At 43.8% G+C, this 22,329-nt stretch overlaps 3 protein-coding genes across 8 annotated transcripts; all 3 read left to right on the top strand.

The window, feature by feature from the left end:
* Positions 1-9: 9 nt before the first annotated feature.
* On the top strand, positions 10-6,870 carry LOC308469855 (uncharacterized protein). Of its 5 annotated transcripts, none has more exons than XM_080992891.1 (3): positions 10-436; positions 2,131-2,255; positions 4,214-6,870. In XM_080992891.1, exons 2-3 carry the CDS (start codon positions 2,222-2,224, stop codon positions 5,524-5,526), a joined length of 1,347 nt encoding a protein of 448 aa, XP_080849017.1. In that variant the 5' UTR covers positions 10-436; positions 2,131-2,221; the 3' UTR covers positions 5,527-6,870. The 5 variants fall into 5 exon arrangements, with proteins under 5 accessions (XP_080849017.1, XP_080849018.1, XP_080849021.1 ...); XM_080992892.1 differs by having other exon boundaries at positions 11-119; XM_080992895.1 differs by having other exon boundaries at positions 11-436; positions 4,217-6,870.
* Positions 6,871-8,493: 1,623 nt separating this feature from the next.
* LOC308469916 (uncharacterized protein) lies at positions 8,494-14,978 on the top strand. Of its 2 annotated transcripts, none has more exons than XM_080993020.1 (5): positions 8,494-8,650; positions 10,627-10,709; positions 11,020-11,143; positions 12,018-12,104; positions 12,282-14,978. In XM_080993020.1, exons 2-5 carry the CDS (start codon positions 10,695-10,697, stop codon positions 13,238-13,240), a joined length of 1,185 nt encoding a protein of 394 aa, XP_080849146.1. In that variant the 5' UTR covers positions 8,494-8,650; positions 10,627-10,694; the 3' UTR covers positions 13,241-14,978. The 2 variants fall into 2 exon arrangements, with proteins under 2 accessions (XP_080849146.1, XP_080849145.1); XM_080993019.1 differs by having other exon boundaries at positions 11,017-11,143.
* A 672-nt stretch (positions 14,979-15,650) lies between these two features.
* Positions 15,651-21,853, top strand: LOC308469631 (uncharacterized protein). The gene is made up of 4 exons (XM_080992367.1): positions 15,651-15,770; positions 16,631-16,709; positions 17,905-18,031; positions 19,989-21,853. Exons 2-4 carry the CDS (start codon positions 16,635-16,637, stop codon positions 21,530-21,532), a joined length of 1,746 nt encoding a protein of 581 aa, XP_080848493.1. The 5' UTR covers positions 15,651-15,770; positions 16,631-16,634; the 3' UTR covers positions 21,533-21,853.
* The last annotated feature ends 476 nt before the right edge of the window (positions 21,854-22,329 follow it).

Genomic DNA, 22,329 nt, shown 5'->3' with positions numbered 1-22,329 from the left:
AGAGGCAGGAGAGAGAAGTGGGGAGTGCTGGGGAAAGAAAGCGAAGTGGGCAAGGCAATAGTAAAGCGCGCTCCTTTTTATGTTCCAGGAAAGGGTCTGAGCCTCCTGAGATCAAAGAGGTAAAGCCTCAGCGTTGGGTGAAAGATGCTTGGATCCTGTATGCCTCCCCCTGGCAACTGCTGCAGCCCAGCTGGTGTCAAATGCATGGCTCTGCTTTCCTTTGCAGCACATCAGAGAGGCTGAGAGGGGGGGCGTGTCCCCCGGGCACCCCAGGACCTCCAGAAACACGGCCCAGGCTTGCGCCCCCCCCCCCGGAAGGCCACTTGGGTGCTGCAAACGCAGCAGAAACAACCTGAGAGGCGGCAGGGAGGGGACACCCCAAATGGCAAGGAAGGGGGCAACCCCGCCACAGTTTTGCGCTCTGCAGCAAGGGGAGGTAGGTCATGGGGGGCTGATGCGTCCAAATCCAAAGTGGGCCCCAAATATCGGCATTCTTTCCATTGCAAGAGCCTCTTGAATGCTTCACCCTCCCTTGCCAACCGCAAGATTAGCTCAGTCCTCACTGAGAGGGCGCTGAGGAGACCTGCAGGCTGAGAGGGATGCAAAGCTCAGCTCAGGGACTGGGTGGGTGGGTGGGTGTTCTCGTGGACTGTCCGCAGTGAGCGAAGGTGGCAACAAGCAAGCGGGGTGGACTAGATGACTCTCGTGATCCCTTCCAACTCTATGATTCTGTGGATAACCTTCCCCCCCCCCCGCAAAGCTCTGCAGGTTGTTTGGGTACCAATTTTTTTAAAAAAAGGATTTCCTTCATTTAGTTTTAAAGTGTGTTTCTTTTTCAATTTCCATCTTGATGTCATTTGCACTAGGTAAAAACCAGAGGCAACTTAACCAGAGCACTTAGTGCTTCATTCGATTCAGTCAGTTTATTACAGTCATAGACCAGCATTTAACCGTGCAAGCTCTATAGTAATAGTAATACAGTGGTACCTCGGGTTAAGTACTTAATTCGTTCCGGAGGTCTGTTATTAACCTGAAACCGTTCTTAACCTGAAGCACCACTTTAGCTAATGGGGCCTCCTGCTGCCACTGCGCCGCTGCCACCCAATTTCTGTTCTTATCCTGAAGCAAAGTTCTTAACCTGAGGTAATATTTCTGGGTTAGTGGAGTCTGTAACCTGAAGCGTATGTAACCTGAAGCGTATGTAACCCGAGGTACCACTGTAATAATAAAAATAATAAATTAAGCTGTAAGGGATCAACTGGGTACATTTCCTTTGTTTTGATTTTTTTGTTATTATTTTTAAATATAAAAATTATTATTAATTATTATTATTATTATTATTATTATTATATTTACTATTTGCCAGACATTCATCGTGAAAAGTAAGTACTGTGATGGTTCTGCTGTGCTTCGCAGTGCACAGCTGCTGCAGATGTTGTGGCTTTTTGAGCTTTGGCTTGTGCAAAGTGACTGAGAGGTTTTGAGCTTTGTCATTCTGCATGGGTTGTGAGCCTCACCACAATAGATCACAAGTATTTTTTATTTTTGCTTCTTCAGTCATACTTAAGCCAGTTGTAAAATGTATCCTTGTGAGGGGCACCATGGATACGCCCAATGGGTCCTAGGAACGGTAGTGTTCCCCTTCCCACCGAATTTAACAAACTACTACCCCCAAGATACCTTGGGGAAAGCCATGTGCTTTGAATGTGTTTTAAATGTATGGTGTGGAGGTGACATGTTGCTTTGTTGTGAGTGTGTGTCTGAAAGGATTTGCCTCTTTCATTTTTTGGCACTGCAAGATGTTAAGGTGAACCAGCTGAGAAGGGTGTATGTTCTTCAAGGTCTCTCTCATGAAGTCTTGACTCCTGCACAATTGAAATAATAATATTTGCAGGGAGGCTTATTGTTATTGCTTGTTACTGTGGTATGCATTTCTGTGCTTTTATGTCGTAAACCTCCCTTTGATCAAGGGTAGTATAGAAATGAAAGAAATATTAATAATCAAATAAAAACTAGACACAAATCTCTTCAGTTATAGCACCCTTTCATTCTTTTCTGGGAACCATAGTAATATTTTTTTATGTCCATGGGCGTTTATTTCATAATAGAGAATTTTCTTTATTTTTTCAGGGGCTAGAATCCTTTGAGGAGGCAGCTGTGTATTTCACCAAAGTGGAGTGAGATCTCCTTGATCCAGGCTAAAGAGCTCTTCAAGAAAGCCATGCCAGAGAATTGTGGGAATATGGCCACTCTGGGTAAGGATTCCTTTTCCTTGGTTGATACATGTTTATGTTGGGAAAGATGGAGGGCACAAGAAGAAGGGGATGACAGAGGACGAGATGGTTGGACAGTGTTCTTGAAGCTACCAACATGAGTTTGACCAAACTGCGGGAGGCAGTGGAAGACAGGAGTGCCTGACGTGCTCTGGTCCATGGGGTCACAAAGAGTCGGACACGATTAAATGACTAAACAACAACAACAACAACATTATATTTCTGTCCCACCTTTCCTCCAGGTGTACATAGCTCTCCTCCTCCCCATTTTATCTTCACAGCAACCCTGTGATATAGGTTATGCTTAGAGGCAGCTACTGGCCCAAGATCACCCACTGTTGGTCCTTTTTGTGATACTTCTCAGGGCCCTGTAGGGATGCCAGTGTGGAAATGGGAGGCTGGGCTATGTGCTCTGGACATGCCTTCCCTGCTACACTGTGTTAGACCTGGCCTTGGCTGTTGCCACACACACACACACACACACACTTACACTTCGATTGAGGGAGAAGTGATGCTTGCAGTGTTAGTCATGGATGTGAGTGTAATGCTATATCCTCCTGCCACAGCGTTTTTCTTCCAAACAGTAGATGAGGTGGTAAACCTCAGGTTCTTAGTAGGAACTAAGTGGGATTTAGAAGACAGGAGTGCCTGGCGTGCTCTGGTCCATGGGGTCACGAAGAGTCGGACACAACTAAACGACTAAACAACAACAGCAAGTGGAATTTAATCCTCCCTTTCACACACCCATTGCAAAAAGAAAAGAAAAATATCAATGCATGTAGAAAGCTAGCTGTAAGGGAGCAAGCCTTACCAAGCTGTGTCCCTGACATGCTGGCTTTGTGTGTGTGAACAGATGCGTTGCTTTCTTTTATTTTCGTTTTTGTGTGCCTTCCATAATGCGAGCACTTGCCCTGCAGCCTGAAATCACACACCGGAATCACACACTGCCCAGGCCTCTTACGGGAGCGAATTCCATAGTGGAATTACGTGTCATGTGAAGAAGAGCTTTCTCTTGCCATCCTGAGTCTTCCCACATTCAGCTTCCTGGGCTGACCCAGAGTTATAGTATTATGCTAAGGGGAGAAGATCTCTCTTAATCTCTCTCTCCATCATGCATTATGCTATTTGCATCATATACAGTGGTACCTCGCAAGACGAATGCCTCGCAAGACGAAAAACGCACAAGACGAAAGAGTTTTCCGTTTTTTGAGTCGTTCCGCAAGACGAATTTCCCTATGGGCTTGCTTCGCAAGACGAAACGTCTTGCAAGTTCTTGCGAGTTTGTTTCCTTTTTCTTAAAGCCGCTAAGCCGCTAATAGCCGCTAAGCTGTTAATAGCCGCTAAGCCGCTAATAGCCGCTAAGCCGCTAAGCCGTTAATAGCTGCTAAGCCGCTAATAGCCGCTAAGCTGTTAATAGCCGCTAAGCCCTAATAGCCGCTAAGCCACTAATAGCCGTGCTTCGCAAGACGAAAAAACCACAAGACGAAGAGACTCGCGGAACGGATTAATTTCGTCTTGCGAGGCACCACTGTACCTGCTTTATTTGCCATTTTTCTTGCCTATAAAGCTTGGTTCATTGTCACATCTCCTCTCAGGAGAGTTGCACCACCCTCTCAGTCGCTTTCAAGGTCCTTTATAAATATACAGAGTGCATATGTTGCTGGGGTTCTGATACACACAAACACCCTTATTATATTAAGTTGCAGAAATTGAGATCACAGTTGTATCACAGAAGAAGAAGAAGAAAAAAACCCACCCACCATTTTTACACCTACTGAACTCAAGTAGAAAATGGACCAAAAGGAACTCAGGTTATTTTCTGAGACAGTAGCATATTCATACAGGTTTCAGGAAGGGGAGATTTTTGAGTTTTTAAAAACTGTCCTTGTTGAAATCTTTGGTTACTGTATTAATCTCTTTATGGGATTTCCACCCCCAAGCAGATGATGAGCAAGACAACGTGAATTATAGGACCCCACCTGTGGTGTCACTAGAAACAACCCAAGCTGAAGCCAGAACAGAGATATTTGGAAATCAAATGGAACAAAAGAGGCTCAAAGGAAACCATTCAAAGAATGTGAACATGCCCAGCGCTTCTCAGGATGCTGGCATCCACAAGCTTCTGGCTGCACAAGATCAGAAAGGAAAGAGAAGCGAAAATATTCTAGTAGAGGAGGAAATATTAAAAAATGAACCAATATTAAATGGACACTGCAGAAAACAAACAGGAGAGAAACCGTATAGATGTATGGAATGCGGGAAAAGCTTCAGCGTGAGCAGTAGTCTTGCTACACATCAAAGAACCCACACAGGCGAGAAACCATATACATGCCTGGAGTGTGGGAAAAGTTTCATTGACAGTGGGAGTCTTTGTGCACATGCAAGAACCCACACAGGAGAGAAACCATATAAATGCTTGGAATGTGGTAAATGCTTCAGTGTAAGTGGAAGTCTGGCTTCACATCAAAGGACCCATACAGGGGAGAAACCATATACATGCCTGGAATGTGGAAAAAGCTTCAGTGTGAGTGGGAGCCTTGCTTCACATCAAAGAATTCACACTGGGGAGAAGCCATATAAATGCATGGAGTGTGGAAAGAGCTTCACTGTAAGCAGTAGCCTTACTTTACATTTAAGGACCCACACAGGGGAGAAACCATATGTATGCATGGAGTGTGGGAAAAGCTTTAACAAAAGTGGAAACCTTAATACACACCGACAAACTCACATGGGCGAAAAGCCATATAAATGTTTGGAATGTGGAAAGACCTTCAGTCAACATCAACACCTCACTTCACACGTAAGAACCCACACAGGGGAAAAACCATATAAATGTATGGAGTGTGGAATGAGCTTCAGTGATGGTGGAAGTCTTACTGCTCACAAAAGAACCCACACAGGAGAAAAACCATATAAATGCCTGGTATGTGAAAAGACTTTCAGTCAGTGCGGAAACCTTACTGCACATCAGAGAATCCACACAGGAGAGAAACCGTATCAATGTATGGAATGTGGGAAAAGTTTCAGTGTGAGTGGAAGCCTTTCTGCACATCAAAGAACCCACACAGGAGAGCAACCATATAAATGTGTGGAGTGTGGAAGGAGCTTCAGCGTGAGCAGTAGTCTAACTTTACATCAAAGAACTCACACAGGTGAGAAACCCTATCAATGTAAGGAGTGTGGGAAGAGGTTTAGCAAAAGCAGAAACCTTAAAATACATCAGAAAACCCACACAATGAAGAAACCTGCCTGAGGTCTGTTCCTTAGACTTTCAGACTAAACAAGCTAGGCCTTAGCAATTGTGCGGGCATAGCTAGTACAGAAGCAGGATTCACAACACATAGCCCTTCACGGCCTAGGACCCTTGTACCTACAGGACTGCCTCTCCTGCTATGCCCCATGGAGGACCTTAAGGTTCATAAATAGCAACACACTAGAGGTCCCGGGCCCTAAGGAAGTCAGATTAGCCTCAACCAGAGCCAGGGCCTTTTCAACACTGGCTCCAGCCTGGTGGAACGCTTTGTCTCATGAGACCAGGGCCCTGCGGGATCTGATTTCTTTCCGCAGGGCCTGTAAGACAGAGTTGTTCCACCCGGCCTTTGGCTTGGAGCCAATTTGATTCCCTCCCCCTCTTTCTTTTTTCCTTTCTCCTCCTGCGATGGAACTCCTATTTGGGGACTTCCCTGGCTTTTTTCTGGCCCATGTAGGACCAGTCTGGAAAGTTAGCCTTGGTGAAGACTTGACGTTTTCATCCCCCAAAAAGTTTTTGATTTGAGTTTCTATTGAAATGAGGCTGTATTTTAATGCTTTAATGTTGTATTTTAATTTTGTTTTTAAGTTGTATTTCAATCAATTTGTTTTTATATCGGGTGTTAGCTGCCCTGAGCCCGGTCTTGGCTGGGTGTGTATGTGGGGTATAAATAAAATTTATTATTATTATTATACATACTGATGCACAGGGAGAGGGGGCACCAAAGGCGACCAAGGCCCCAAAATAACTAGGACTGCCCAAAGAAGACCTGTGATGAGCTGTTATCTCAACAAAGGCCCAGGAGAGACAGGTATTTCTGCTCCTTATGAGCCCTCCTTGTTACTTGCTAGGTGGCTGGGAGGGGGAGTATCAATCGTTGCTGAGGGCCACCAAAAAGGCCTGGAGGGCCACATGCTCTAGGTGATTCAGCTAGGTAGACATGCAACTAGATTATTCCCACTGGGTTTTCTGCCTTCTTAGCTCCGTGAAGAAAGGTTAGAATCTACAAGAGAAAACCTGGTGAAACAAGTCAAGTCCTTTGTTAAAGTAATTGCCCTCACTGGTGTCATCAGCATCTTGAAGAGTTAGGTAGGAAGATATGTGTTGGCGTAGTGACAACAGAAGATGCTTCCAGGAAGGGATAAGCACCTCACCACCCACTCCTCACCTGATTGCATGCTGAGTCATCCTAGGGGGAGTTTGTTTTTGGTGTGTGATGCTGGAAGCTGGAGACTGACCCTGGAAACCTAATGGGAAGGCAAGATCTGAGTGTTTGGGCTGTGAGCCCCTGCATCCTTTATTAAGGCTGTATATATGTGCAAATAAAACCATATATCCTAAAGATAACTATCGTCTTTATTCCAAGGGATCGGAAGGATGGGTAAGCATTGGAATGCCTGGATTCTCTTGTAGCTCAGAGATTTGGGGGTGGAGGGCAACAAACAAAATTCTGTGTAGTTTTACAACATTTCATTTCATTCATTACATGTGGAGGACAAAAGCTGCTGTTCTTTATTATACAAGAATAAATGAAAGGTTGCAAAAACACACAGAAAACAAAACTGAGAAGAGAGGGAAACATTACCTAGAGAAACATTTGCCTAATGGCAAAATTCAATGCATTTCTGGGTAATTTTATGCCCGAGATTATTTCTGTTTACCAAAGGAAAACGGTAAGTGGTAACTAGCAGAAATTTGGGGTCATTGTACAGGTGACAGTTTGTGACAACGTCCTAGAAGGACTACCCTCAGACGCAGTCAGACCAACTGAGTTTTTTGACATACCCCTCCCTCTTCAGCTAACAAATGATCAAGGGCTTCCAACTGTTTTGCAATATTGACCCTCTCATCCAGGCCATTTGTGTGGCTTTGAGATCTTCTCATCAACACAAAGAAGCCTTTCTCTTCTGATCTTTCATATTTGTCAGAGTTGAAAAACCCTGTTCGCAACAATATGTGATTGTCCTCACAGAATCACAGCTGGAAGGACCCCAAGGGTCATCTAGCCCAACCCCTGCATTGCAGGAATCTCAGCTAAAGCATCCATGACAGATGGGCGTCCAACCTCTGCTTAAAAACCTCCAAGGAAGGAGAGTCCACAACCTCTCGAGGGAGACCATTCCACTGTCAAACGGCTCTTTCCGCCAGAAAATTCTACCTGATGTTTAGTTGGAATTTCCTTTCTTGTAACTTTGAGTCCTACCCTCCAGTGCAGGAGAAATCAAGCTTGTTCCCTCTTCCATGTGACAGCCCTTGAGATATTTGAAGGTGGCTATCATATCTCTTCACCATGTCAAACATACCCAGCTCCTTCAACCGTTCCTCATAAGGCTTGGTTTCCAGACCCTTGATCATTTTTGTTGTCCTCCTTTGTACACATTCCAGCTTGTCAACATCCTTCATAAATTGTGGTGCCCAGAACTGGCTATAGGAAGATCTCCAAGGTTCCTTCCAGCTCTTACGGTTTTTTGCCTTTGGATGAGGTTAGCTTTCCCTCCCTCCAAAACACACGTTTTCCCTTTGCTCTAAAAATTGGTCTCTCTGTCCCCCTTCTTCATATGTGATTGGGGCAGACCTCTTTCTGCTTTTTTTTTTTTTTTAACATTCCTCCCAGCTACATGCCAGCTTAAAAGTTCTGTGCACGGGCAAAACTCTCTAGAGCAGGGGTCAGCAAACTTTTTCAGCAGGGGGCCTGTCCACTATCCCTCAGACCTTGTGGGGGCCGGACTATATTTCGGTGGGGGGGGGGGAAATGAACAAATTCCTATGCCCCACAAATAACCCAGAGATGCATTTTAAATAAAAGAGCACATTCTACTCATGTAAAAACACACTGATTCGCGGGCCGGATTTAGAAGGCGATTGGGCCAGATCCGGCCCCCGGGCCTTAGCTTGCCTACCCATGCTGGAGAATGAGATTCTAGTCCTCCAAGGGTTAAACCCATAGAGACCTGGTTCCTGGAGAGGCAGGAAATGTCACAACGGGGACGATAATATCGGATGCACTTGTATGGTTGTTGTTATTACAGTATTTTTATGATTGTTATTCCCGGAAGGGAGAGAGGATTCCTGGGATTCCTTCGCGCGGAAAGGAGAGCTTTGTGCGCGTAACGGGCCCGTCAGGAAGGTAAAGGCTGCCCCGCTTGCGAGTAAGGGAGGCCGAGGCCCTGCTATTTCGGGGAAGGGAAGCCCCTCGTCTCCATAGGGAGGAGGAAGGCGGTGGAAAAGATTCAGAAAAGGGCAATAAAAAACAACCAAGGGCGGGGAACGACTCCCCCACCCTGCAAGGAGCGAAGCTTGCAGCTTTCGGGACTCCTTAGTTTAAAGAAAAATATTGCTATTGCTATTGCTATTATATTTATTTCTATCTTGGCCTTTTCCAACATTGGGGAGGGGAGGAGTGGAATATTCATTAAAAGGCAATTAAGCACTAATTAGAATTACAGCTAAATAGAGAGGTAAGAAGTGACATGTTAAGAAAATTCTGCATGGCAGGGAGAAAGTGGTTAGAAAAAGGCTTTCCACCCCTCACCAAACCACTTTTCTCCTAAGTCCACTGAAGCAGATTCACTTGCAAACTGCGGAACGTTAAATGTTTATTATTGCAGCCAAACGGCCAGCATACTAAAACCAAAATTTGTGCATAGTTCTTTACAAAAACAATAGAAACTATCAAGGTGGAATTTAACAATCTACTAATTAAGTAGACTTTAAATGTGTATCCAAGGAAATAAGAACTCCATTTTAAGAATTTAAAGAATAAGAACATTTAACTATAAGCTGTAATGTTTTATAAGTGTTTGTGCAGCTGTGTAATCTTTGCTTACTTTGACTTGCTATTGCACAAACTATGGGACTCTCTCCCACAGGAGGCAGTGATAGCCATGAACCTTAATGGCTTCAAAAGAGGATCAGATAAATTCATGGAGGGAGAGGGCTGTCATGGCTACTAGCCACGATGGCTCTATGTTCTGTCTCTACAGTGGGAGGGAGCAATGCTTCTGAAAACCAGTTTCTGGAGAGTGCTCTTGTACTCACATCCCGCTTCTGTATTTCCCAGAAGAGGCATCTGGTTGGCCACTGTCAATCAATCAATCAATCAATCAATTTTTATTGTATATAACCAAAGGCCTTTACAATGGACAACAGAGAATAAAAGGAATCTTTCATCTAACTTTTTTTGTGGAAAAAGTTCCGAGTAGAGCAAGGCACAAGTAAGGGATTTGTGTGTTGAAACCAACCAGGCTGCTGTTTTCTAAAGCTACTGTCAAAAGGCAGAGACTAAATTGTTTTATTTATTTATTGAATTTAATTTATATCTTCCCCCTTCTTGCTGAAGGAGCCCAGGGTGGCAAATACGTCAACATTTCAAAAACAAAACTGGAAAACAGTTAAAGCGTTCTGAAGACAATTGCAATAAGAAACTTCTAAAAGCAGTTACAGTTAAAAACATGACTAAAAACATTTATTTCATCCAGTGTGCTCAAGATTGCCCGGAATAGTAGTTCTCACACAACAAAGGCCTGAGTAAGCAGGAATGTTTTCAAATTCCTCCTGAAAGTTAATAGTGATTGAGACAGGTGCACCTCACTAGGGAGGTCATATCACAACTGGGGAACCACCACTGGAAAGGCCCTGTCACAGGGAAGCCCTTGATTGCAGCAGCACCAGCAAAGCCTCACCTGCCAGTTGTAAGATCTGAGATGACTAGAAAGGCACTCTTTTAAGTACTTTGAGTCCCTAGCCATTTAGGGTTTTATGTGCTGGTACTGACACCTTGAATGGGGTCCAGTAGCTCAAGTGCAATGCTTTCAGGATTGGTATCACAAGGTCCCATTGGCTGCCCACTCACCAACCTAGCAGCCATATTGTGCACTTGCTGCAGCCTCCGGACCCTTCTTTCCAGTTATTTACATGGTCCAAAAATATGGGTCAGCTCAGGAGCGTTAAAGCCGTGAAACCCGAATGAGTTTCCCAAAGGATGAAACTGTTCTCGTCACCTTTCCTTCTCTACCCCGCCCGCAAATGGGGACATGAATGACACAATGTCACTGCTGCCCCTAGACCCAGACTCTCTTTCCTCACTTTTGTCTTCCCCCACAGGCAGAACAATGGCATCAGGGGTGCCGTCTGGGCCATAACTTCCTTGTGGCACAGCGGAAGGAGCTGCCATGCACTCATCTCAGGTAGGAGTGGAATCCTTGTGAAGAGAGGTTGGGGACACCTTGGGGGTGTTAGATCTTCAAGGAATGTGCCTCTTTAGCTTTTGTTCTTAGGAGAAGTCAAGTTGTCCAAGTAAGGCTATGAACTCTGCAGTATCCCTTCCATAATGCCTTGAGTCCTGCAGAAAAAAATTAGGAAGTGCACACAAACCACCCGGTTAGTCCTTCCCCTTTCAAACTCGGAGCCCTGTTTAATACACAGAGATTTTTGCATACATGGGGAGTACATTTCTGAGTACAGGCCATTATGGTGTGTTGTTCTTTTTCCCAGCAGCTGGTGTCCTTTGAAGCAGTGGCTGTGTATTTCAGCAAGGGGGAGTGGGATCTCCTGGGTCCAAGCCAAAGAGCTCTCTACAAGGAAGTCATGCTGGAGAATTATGAGAGTGTGGCCTCTCCAGGTGAGGATGCTTATTCATTTGTTGAGAAAAAGAAAGTAAAGCCCCATTGTCATGGCCAGACCACTTCCTGGTGACGTTTGGGCTTCCATTTCCAATTTCCGGTAGGAATGAGGGACCGGTTAGGATCGTCTGCCCCGAGAGACCTATGGAGTGCAATGGATTCCTGAATCTTTGGGGGGATTTTTTCAGTGGTTAGAGCTGGTGACTAGCCATGGAATGGCATAATGCAGAGGAGCATGGATATGAGCAGCCTTTCCGATGCTGTGGAGTATGTCTGCCTACCTGGTATACTGAGGAGCTACATGTTATGAAACTAGCCAGATGACGGCTACAGCACAAGGGGCAAAAGTCCCACTGTAGTTATGAGCTAGAGAACACAACCGTGTCTGTCGTATGGCAGTGAAACTGTGAGGAGGGCATACTTTGCTGCTTCCATTGCATCCTTCAGTAATTGCCTAATAATGCCCAACTCTTTTTCTTTGTAACATCCTAACTGGGAGTGGCTGAAGGCCCTAGTCTGGAGTCTGGATACAGTGGTGGACTGGATGAGAACAAATAAACTGAATCTGAATCCTGACAAGACAGAGGCTTGGTGGATGAGTGCCCTGAGTCTGGGAAGTCAGGAACTGATCTTCCTTGGATGTTGTTGCACTTTCTCGGAAGGAGCAAGTGCGCAGTTTAGGGGTGCTCCTGGATCCAGCCCTGCCCCTACAGACACTGGTCTTTGGTGGCTTGGAGTGCCTTTAACCAACTTTTGTTGGTAAGACACCCACTTTCTAACTGTTCTTGCTATGTTCTGTAGCTCAACTCATATATTTGGAAGGCAATTAATGAATGAGATAATGCTTGAATATTTTGTCTGTTTCTTTGAAAGAAATTCCCAAACCAGACCTCATCTCCCGGCTGGAAGGAGGTGAAGAGCCATTTGTCTGGATCTGTGAGGAAGGAGAGAGTTTGGCAGGTATGTGCTTCAGTTTGTGGTGGGACCTGGTCTTGTCTGGGTATTCAGGCAGATTCCTTGATGATCTTGCTTTTTAAACATGTCAGGGGTAATCAGTCTTGATGTCTAATGAAATCCTTGATTTTGGCTTTGAAGTCCTAACAAAATTGGCTTTTTTCCTGTTTTTTTTCCTCCAAGGAGGTGATCAGTACAACAGTGAAAACTATAGTCAGCCAGCAGGAACATGTAAGCAGAAAGCAGGAAAGGAGATGCTTGGAAATCCATCAGGACAAAAGAGAGCTGAGGGAAATCAATCAAAGAATGGAAGGAAAGAATCCTCTACTTCTCTGGGTGCTGATGACCTTGAACTTCTGAACCCAGAATATCACCAAAGAAAGCAACTAAAAAAGTGTCCCGTCTTTGGGGAAATGATCAAAGATAAACCAGTACTAAACAGATACCACAGAACCCCCACAGGGGTGAAACTATACGATTGCATGAAGTGTGGGAAGAGCTTTAGAGATAGGGGAACTCTCACTAGACACTGCAAAACCCACACAGGGGAGAAACCATACAAGTGCATGGAGTGTGGAAAGAGCTTTAGAGATAGGGGTAGTCTTACTGAACACAAAAGAACTCACACAGGGGAGAGACCATATAAATGCTTGGAATGTGGGAAAAGCTTCAGTGCGAATGGAAACCTTAAAGCACATAAAAGAATCCACACGGGGGAGAAACCATATAAGTGCATGGAGTGTGGAAAGAGCTTCAGAAACAGTGGAACGCTTAGTGAGCATGAAAGAACTCACACAGGGGAGAAACCATATAAATGCTTGGTATGTGGGAAAAGCTTCAGCGTGAGTGGAAGCCTTAAAACACATGAAAGAAAGCACACGGGGGAGAAACCATACATATGTATGGAATGTGGAAAGAGCTTCCGTGACAGTGGAAATCTTGTCATACATGCAAGAACCCACACAGGAATGAGACCGTATAAGTGTGAAGAGTGTGGAAAAAGTTTTAGTGTGAATGGAAGTCTTACTAAACATAAAAGAATCCACACAGGCGAGAAACCATATAAATGTATGGCCTGTGGAAAGAGCTTCCGTGATGGTGGAACTCTTAGAAAACATGAAAGAACCCACATGAATGTATAGACTAGAAAAAGTTCGGCACTGTGGAAGCCTTTATATACTTTGAGGGGGATTCCCCATCTAAGAGAAAAACCATATAAATGCAGAGTTTGTGGAAATACTTCTATTCGGAGAAGCCTTGCTTCACATCAGAGAACCCCCGTAGGGAAACCATAAAAATGCATGCCGCATTGAAAGAACGTGAGAACAAATGTTTGATACACATTTTTTAAAAAAATACATGGGAGAAAGTTATCTAAGTTACATTTCTCACACCTGTGTTAGGAGCTAGGTTGTCATCTGAAGTGATAGATATTCTCTTGACAGAATGGACGCATCTGGTGAGGCTACTGGTCCAGTGTTAATTTATATAGTCCCATAGTATTTTTATAAGCCGTTTAATTTAGACAAACACACACACACACACACACACACACACACACACACTAATATAAACAGTAAAAAGCATTGAAGAGTCCTTCAGATCTTCCTAATCTCTTTTTCATTCTTCAAGTAAAATATGGCCAGGCCACATTTTGAATCCATGGCAAAAACTCACAAATTCAGTGTTGGCAAACCTTTCCCGCTCACTCCATTTGCTTGCTGAACTTCAGGTTGGCTGCTAGATTTCTCTTCTGCAGCTTTTTGGAGCCCAGCTGACCTTCCACCCTCTCTTTCAGAGAGTTTGAAGCTTTTTTTTTTTTTTTTTTTTTTTTGCGATTTCCCTCTTAACCTGTCCTTTTGGATATGGGGCTTCAGGAATAATTTTGATCAGACTTAGCTTTTTGTAGTTTTTAGCATGAAATAAGAAGAGTGTCTCTGTGTGTATACATATATAATTTGCCCTCCCCATCTAAGCTCTTTGGATCCTAGATTCACCTCTTAAATCTCCAAAAATCCACAGAACCCTTCAAACGTCTGCTTACATAGGCAGTTAAAAAATTCATGTCTGAATGTTTTTTAAAAAGTGACTGAATAGTGGAAATGTAGCAGGGCCACTGACCGGTTTGACCTGTTGGGAATAATTTAGTAAATCATTACTAGTTTGTATACCATATGGCTTCTAATAGACATTTTATTCAATGCTTCAAAATTTCCTTCTATTTCAGTATAATTATTATGCTCTTCATATTTTGTGTCCTGTGTACAGTAATTCTTGTATCCAATTTTTTCCCTTGCATTCGCAGTTTCCCAGGATTCCTTTTTTGTGCAACGTGCATATTACTGTTTTTGATAATATTATTATGTAGATGTGCTTCATAAACTGAAATTCACTTATTTCCTGCTATTGTAGTTTAAATACATTATTCAAGCTGATTTCAGCTTCTGGTCAGAAACCTTCCTGTGGACTGGGGCAGATTAAGGATCTGACTGTCAGATGTCACCAAGCCTAATGGTGTTTCTGCTGACCACATGTTACACCTGAACTTGTGTATGGGGAGTGATATTTTGAGATCAGAGTTGTGACATGCCATGCCATAGGAAGTTGCACTGTACATCTATACTGGTGTATTAGGGTGTGTTGAATTTTTCAACTTTCCAATTCAAAAAATGAGGGATGCTAAAAAGTTGTAACATGACTTGAGAATTCAAAAGATATTTTGGTTAAATTGATATAATTTGCTTGGTAAGCAAAATGTGTGTAAAATTGCATAGAAATCATTAAAAATGATTGCTAAGTACTTATTATTATTATTATTATTATTATTAAGCTTTGCCTGACATTTTCAGAAAGTAAAAATAAAATTCTTTGGGTTTCCAACAGCAGTTTATGTGCTTCTTTACCAAACATAGACTCACTGAGCTAAATGTTGTCCAATCACAAAAAGAACAGCAGGCTTTAATTCCTTACAGCCAAAAATTTTTAAAAGACCCATCACTGAAGAACTGTGCAAAAATTTATTGGGACCATGCAGTGATGGCAAAAACTTAACATAATAGATCCAAAGCGCAAAATCTAAGATGGGATTTTTGCGGGGGTCAAGATTGAATATATTTATGTAGTATTGTAAGAGACAGAGATTTCTTTCCTTTATTTGTTACGGGTTTAACATGTTTTTTTTTGGGGGGGGGAGAAGGAAACTTAATAATTATTACATTATATACTCATTTATAATTCTGGGTTCAGTTACCCTGAGTTGGAAAGCATAACTCCATCTGTTTGCATAAGATTTCCCATATGATGTTTGCATAAGATTTCCTATATGCTTTGTGGCTGAACTGCTCCCTGGTTTGACGGATGCATAAATTTGATGTATAAATGCATCAAAAGCAACCACAACCCAAAAGCAACCACAACCCAAAATTTGCTTCCCCCTGGAATGAAGAACGGCGCGCGCGCGCGCAGGGCGCCGCTTTGCGAACAGGGAGGAGCTGAGAGATGCAGCCCTGCGAGGGTTAACCAAACCGAGCTGTGGTTCCTAGAGAGGCAGGAAGTTTTGAAAGTGGGGGAAGACCGTCGCCGACGCACCTCCATTCGGATTTGGAGGAAAGAGGCTCGTCGTCGGGATTCCCAGGCGAGGAGCGGCGGGCAGGAGACGAAAGAGGCGGCGAGGTGCCACGCGGCGGGCGGCGGTGGGAGACGCGGAGCTTGCATTTGGGGGGAAGGCTGGGGAGGGGAGTTGTCTTAATGTTTGAGGCTGATGCGCCCAAATCCAGCTGCAAAAGGAGGCGCCCCCCAAGAGCTGCACTTTGAAGCCTCTCTTCCCCCTTGTTCTGGGCGCGCGGGAAGGGAAAGGCCCTTGGGTGGTGGTGGGTCACCCCACCTCCAATTTTCCCTCTGTCACCCCACCTCCACCCCCCCCCCCCAAGCATAATCAACATTTATAAAATGTTGTTGCTGGGGAGACCTGGCCAAATTGGGGTGGGGTATAAGTCATTTTTTATTATTATCATTATTATTGTTATTACTACTACTACTACTACTACTAAATGTTGATGCTCATAACCCCAGATACATGTTGTGAATAGCTTCAAATTAGGTACCTATTCCCTCCCCACTCCGCCTGTGCTTTTGTGTAAATAAACAGCTTCTTATGTTCCTTTGCACGTGGGAAAATTTTCAATGTTTCCCTCTGGGCTTGAGGGAGTGGGAAGGTTTTGAAGAAACAGGAGTGGATAGAATACGACATCAGTATATTTTGATTGATTGAGGGTGTGTGTGTGTGAGAGAGAGAGAGACAAGAGAGTCCCAGGCAGGACAATGTGGAATAAATTTAAAGGAGGGTAAGTGAAATTCATTTTAATTATGTGAAAAGCCGGGAAACCAAAGGGTGAAAGTCTTGCCCTCACCGTTCAGCTGAAATGTGAATAACTCCACTTCTCAGTTGCCCCCAGATTGGGACTTTCCTTCCAGCCGTGTCCCAGAGATGGCCTGGTTTACCTCTTCTTTCTCTCCCTCTCCCCCCATGACAGAACAATGGTATCAGAGGCCCAATCTGGATCATCGCTTGCTGGAGCTGGAGTGGAAACTTCTGCCATGGACCCATCTCAGGTAAGAGGCAGGTTCCTTGTGGAGACAGGCAGGGCACAGCCTGGGGCTGCGAGGTTTGCAGGAAACGTGCGCTGCCCCTTCTCTGTTGCTGCTACAAAATGTCTAGGTGACCCAACTTAAACTATGAACTCTTGCGTGATGTCTACCGTCCTGCAGAAAAAAATTAAAGCTTTCCTAGCTGGATTTTGCAAAGCTTTCTGCCATCGGTGTCCACTTTACATTACATTTTGTACAACACAGTGGTACCTTGGTTCTCAAACTTAATCTGTTCCCGACGTCTGTCCCAAAACCAAACGTTCCAAAACCAAGGTGCACTTTCCCACAGAAAGTAATGCAAAACGGATTAATCTGTTCCAGACTTTTAAAAACAACCCCTAAAACAGCAATTTAACATGAATTTTACTGTCTGACAAGATAATTGATCCATAAAATGAAAGCAATAATCAATGTACTGTACTATAAAATAAATAAGATTGTAGATGATAACATTTAAATAATTTTTTTTCTTACCTGCACTGTTGATAGTCATTGTTTTGATGGGGGGCTTTTATCCATTTCCACAGTCACACAATCAATCAATCAATCAATCAGTCAGTAGCTGAACTGGGTTCCACACAGTCACAAAAACAAATTAACCAAAAAGCCTCAAAAACAAAAACGCAAAATAATAATAATAATAATAATAATAATTTATTATTTATACCCCGCCCATCTGGCTGAGTTTCCCCAGCCACTCTGGGCGGCTTCCAAAAGAATATTAAAATACAATGATACATCAAACATTAAAAGCTTCCCTAAACAGGGCTGCCTTCAGATATATATAGCAAAAACAAAAGCACCAAATTTAATCCATTCCGGAAGTCTGTTTGACTTCCGAAATGTTCTAAAACCAAGGCGCAGCTTCTGATTGGTGGAGGTACCTCAGAAACAATAGCTGATAGCCGCATCGGACGTTCGGCTTCCGAAAAACGTTCAAAACCCGAAACACTTACTTCTGGGTTTTCGGCATTTCAGAACTGAGGTACCACTGTATGTAGAACGTGATTAATAAATAACATTATTAATAATAGCAAGAGCAATAAAGCTACCAGGTTAGCCCTTTTATTTTCACGCTGGGAGCCTGTCAGATATACGTTTATTATTTTATCTACATAAGAGTTCATTTCTGAGTAGAGAATCTATCTTTTCCTTTCAGCGGCTGGTGTCCTTTGAGGAGGTGGCCGTGTATTTCAGCAAGGGGGAGTGGGATCTGCTGGGCCCCTGCCAGAGAGCTCTCTACAAGGAAGTGATGCTGGAAAATTACGCAAATGTAATGTTTCTGGGTAAGGATGTCTTGTCCCTTGGTTGACAAGTGCTGTTGCTAATGCATCTTATGTAGATTTGGATCTAAGATAAATACTGTTACAGACTGACTTAACTGAGGCAGACAGCAGCGCAACAGAACAGACCTGCTGCTCTAACTGTACCAACTGCCATAACTGCCTCAGGCACATGACGTCACAGAGCTCTAAAGACCTTGTGAGCATTAACCCTTTCCTTAGCATTTGGAGTGCTTTCATTTCACAGTCTTCATGTATCGCTTTGGAGGCTTCCCAGAGGCAGTTCGTAGGCCACGGAGGGAATGCTGGACACCATGTTGAGAGGTGTCCAGTATTTGAAGTTGCTGCTGCTACTGCTACATTATCAATGAACTGGACTTAATGAACACTGGGTGCCCAGTTGCCCCGTCATACTCAACAAGAAGAGGGTGCAACGGACTAATCTCCCGCTACATTTGGGAGGGGGTCAGAGCAGTGGGTGAATTTGAAATGCCTGAATATTTCGTGGTTATTAGTCTGCCTTGTTTCGTTGAAAGAAATTCCAAATCAGACCTCTGGCTAGAGAAAGGGGAAGATCCACTTCTGAGGGACTGTGAGGAAGCAGAGAGATTGACTCTGTGATGGGTCAGTTCTTCTCTGGGTGTTCAGGGCATTCCTTAATTCTGTGTTTAAATTCCTGGTAGACATAACTTAAGGCTTCCTCCTTCCCACTGATGTAGATTTGACACTCACTAAGTCTCCCTTAGTTAAAACTAGGGAACCACTGGCTCTCTAGAACAGGCATAGGCAAACTTGCCCCTTCAGAAGTTTTGGGACTACAACTCCCATCATCCCTGACCACTGGTCCTGTTAGCTAGGAATGATGGGAGTTGTAGTCCCAAAGCATCTGGAAGGCCAAGTTTGCCTATGCCTGCTCTAGATGTTGCAGAACTACAACTCCCATCAGCCCCAGCAAGCATGTCCAGTGGCTTGGGCTTGATGAAGCAAGGCTTCTTTTATGTTCTGCTCACCTTCCTTACGGGACAGTCTGTTTCCCCTCCCTCTTTCAGTGTTTAGAATCCATTTCCCCATTAGATCTCGGATTCTAGGGTTGAGTATTTGACACACACACAACCTTTTGAATTTCCTTGTCAGAGTAGCTAGCAAAAGCAGAGAACTGTTTTGCAAACAAAGGCACATCCCTTCATACCCTACCTTAAAACAGAGGTGAAGACCCTCTGGCACACAGGCCTAATTAGGCCAGCAAGACCTCCCCATATGGGCCATTGGTCTGCTTGGGTTAAACCATGCCCACCTTCCCTGCACCTGACAGTCAGCTGGTGAGTGGCTCCTCCAAATTGCTGTGCGTAGGGGTTATTGTGATTTCAAGTGATTGACAGGTGAATGGCCCCATCCACCTGTCAAAGTTGGCCCATTGGGAGTAGGAGAGGTAAGTATTGGCGACCACTTCCCTTCAGTGATAACCATTTTTATTTGCTTTTCTCATTGCCCATTTGGTGTACCGGAATATCCACAGTCTGCTTTGGACTATGTAACTGTGTTGTTTCTCACCATCTACTTTTTTTAAAAAATTACGGCCTATTTAATAGAATCCATAGAACAGTTATCTTTTTTCAGTTTGGTGTGTCCCTTCTCCAAGCTTTTTTGCAGTTTCATTCCACCCCCACCCCCCACTTTACATAACCTTGTGGAACCCCATTTCATTGTTATATCAGATAATCCACACATGCACACACTTCTGTGTCTTGTTTAATCGATGGGAAATAAATAAGAAAGGCATTAATGCTGTTGAGTAACAGATTCAAAAGGTGACATAGGTTTCGGCAAGGTGTCCAGAGAGGGGAGGGGACAACCTAGGAAATCAGAAAAAAGAAAAGGGTAATTGGGCTTGATAACTCATGATGCTTTTAGCATTGAAGTCCTAACAGGAAATAAGTGTTTTCCTTTTATCTCCAAATAGCTAATCAGCGGGACAAGAGTTATAGTGAGCTACTGGAAACAGGCCGGCATAAAGCCGAAGAGATGTTTGGACATCAAAGCGGGAGAAATAGGCTAGAAGGATACCGATTGAAGAATGGGAGGAAGAATTATTCTATTTCTCAAGGTGCAGATGACCATGAAGTTCTAAACCCAGAAGACCACAAAAGAAATCAACTGAAAAAGTGGATAGTGAATGGGGAAATATGCAAAGATAAATCTGTATTAAATAGACATTTCAGAACCCGCACAGGGCAGATCCTATATAAATGCACAGAATGTGGAAAGAGCTTCAACAAGAGAGGAAACTTCATTGTACATCAAAGAACCCACACAGGGGAGAAACCTTTTAAATGCATGGAGTGTGGGAAAAACCTCAGTGATAGGAGAAGTCTCATTGTACATCAAAGAATCCACACAGGGGAGAAACCGTATGAATGCCTGGAGTGTGGAAAGAGCTTCAGTGACAGAAGAAGTCTTTTTGTACATCAGAAAACCCACACAGGGGAGAAACCATATAAGTGCATGGAGTGTGGAAAGAGCTTCACTGTGCATCGTAGCCTTACTTCACATCAAAGAACCCACACAGGGGAGAAACCATATCAGTGTATGGAGTGTGGACACAGTTTTATTGACAGAGGGTATCTTGCTAGGCATCAAAGAAGACACACAGGAGAGAAACCATATAAATGTATGGAATGTGGAAAGAGCTTCCTTGAAAGGGGACATCTTGCAAGGCATCAAAGAAATCACACAGGAGAGAAACCATATCAGTGCATGGAGTGTGGAAAAAGCTTCAGTGATTCACGAGCTTGTTCTAAGCATCAAAGAACCCACACGGGGGAGAAGCCATATCAATGCAAGGAGTGTGGAAAAAGCTTCACTCATAGTGGAAGCCTTAATGTACATTTGAGAACCCACACAGGGGAGAAACCATATGAATGTGTGGTATGTAGAAAGACCTTCACTCAGAGAGATCACCTTATTTCACATCAAAGAACCCACACAGGAGAGAAACCCTATAAATGCTTGGTGTGTGGAAATACCTTCACTCAGAGGAGTAACCTTATTTCACATCAAAGAACACACACAGGGGAGAAACCATATCAATGCATGGAGTGTGAAAAGAGCTTTAGTGATAGGAGAAGTCTTACTGTGCATCAAAACACCCACACAGGGCAAAAACCACATGAATGCACGGAGTGTGAAAAGAGCTTCAGTGATAGGAGAAGCCTTATTGTACATCAAAAAACTCACACAGGGGAAAAACCATATAAATGTATGGAGTGTGGAAAAGGTTTTTGTGAAAGAGTGTATCTTGTTAGACATGAAAGAAGGCACACAGGAGAGAAGCCGTATGAATGTTTGGTGTGCGCAAAGACCTTCACACAGAAAGGTCACCTTATTTCACACCAGAGAACCCACACAGGAGAGAAACCCTATAAATGTTTGGTGTGTGGAAAGGCCTTCACTCAGAGAAGTAACCTTATTTCACATCAAAGAATACACATAAGTGAGAAACCATAAAAATACATGGAATGTCAGAACTCCAGCAAAAACAGAAACCTTACTATAATTCACAGAACCCACATGAGGGAGAAACTTGTCCTAGTGCCATTTTTCTTACCTAGTCGCCAACTTAGCTAGCACTCAGTCAGGATCAGGGGTATAGCTGGTATAAAAGCAGGATCCACAGCACTGATTCCGGAAAGGCACTAATGCCATGGAAGACCAATTAGTACCAGGAACTGGAAGAGAACCTGAAACTATGCCAAAAGTTCCCAATAGCATTGAAGGAATTGGACATTTTTTAAAAAAATAAATCTTGTATACAGTTCAGTTTGGAAATTTGGAGTTGTATCCATCACTGCTCATGCAATGGGACCTCGCCTTCCTCTCCCCAACTGCTCCTAACATCTATTGTAGAAGCTCCCTCAATCCTTTGGAGCAAATCTTGAGAGAGCCCGGGGCAGAGATGTGAAGTCCCAGAAAAGAACTTAGAAATTGGGGGGACATGACATAGGGTTTTTTCCCTTATTTTTCCCTGGTTTCCCCCAATATTTTGGAAACAAATGTTGGGGTGGGGGGAGGGCGGATTCCAGAGTTTATACAGGCCTTCACATCTCTAGCCTGGGAGTGGGGTTGCAAGGGAAGGGAGAGGGGAGTTCTGTTGCTTAAGTGGAACAGCAGCCTTGGGTTGTTAATTTGCTTCCTGGAGTGAAAGAGTCATAGCTCAGTGGAATAGCACCTTGCAAGCAGAAGGACACAGGTTCAATCCCTGACATCTCAAGGGAGGGCCAGGAGATACTTCTGCCTGAAATCCC

The sequence above is a fragment of the Podarcis pityusensis genome (genome assembly GCF_964106645.2).
Source record: "Podarcis pityusensis genome assembly, chromosome: 2".
Classification (NCBI taxonomy): Eukaryota; Metazoa; Chordata; class Lepidosauria; order Squamata; family Lacertidae; genus Podarcis; species Podarcis pityusensis.
Note: the sequence above shows the minus strand (reverse complement) of the source record. Positions and strands in the feature narration are given on the sequence as shown.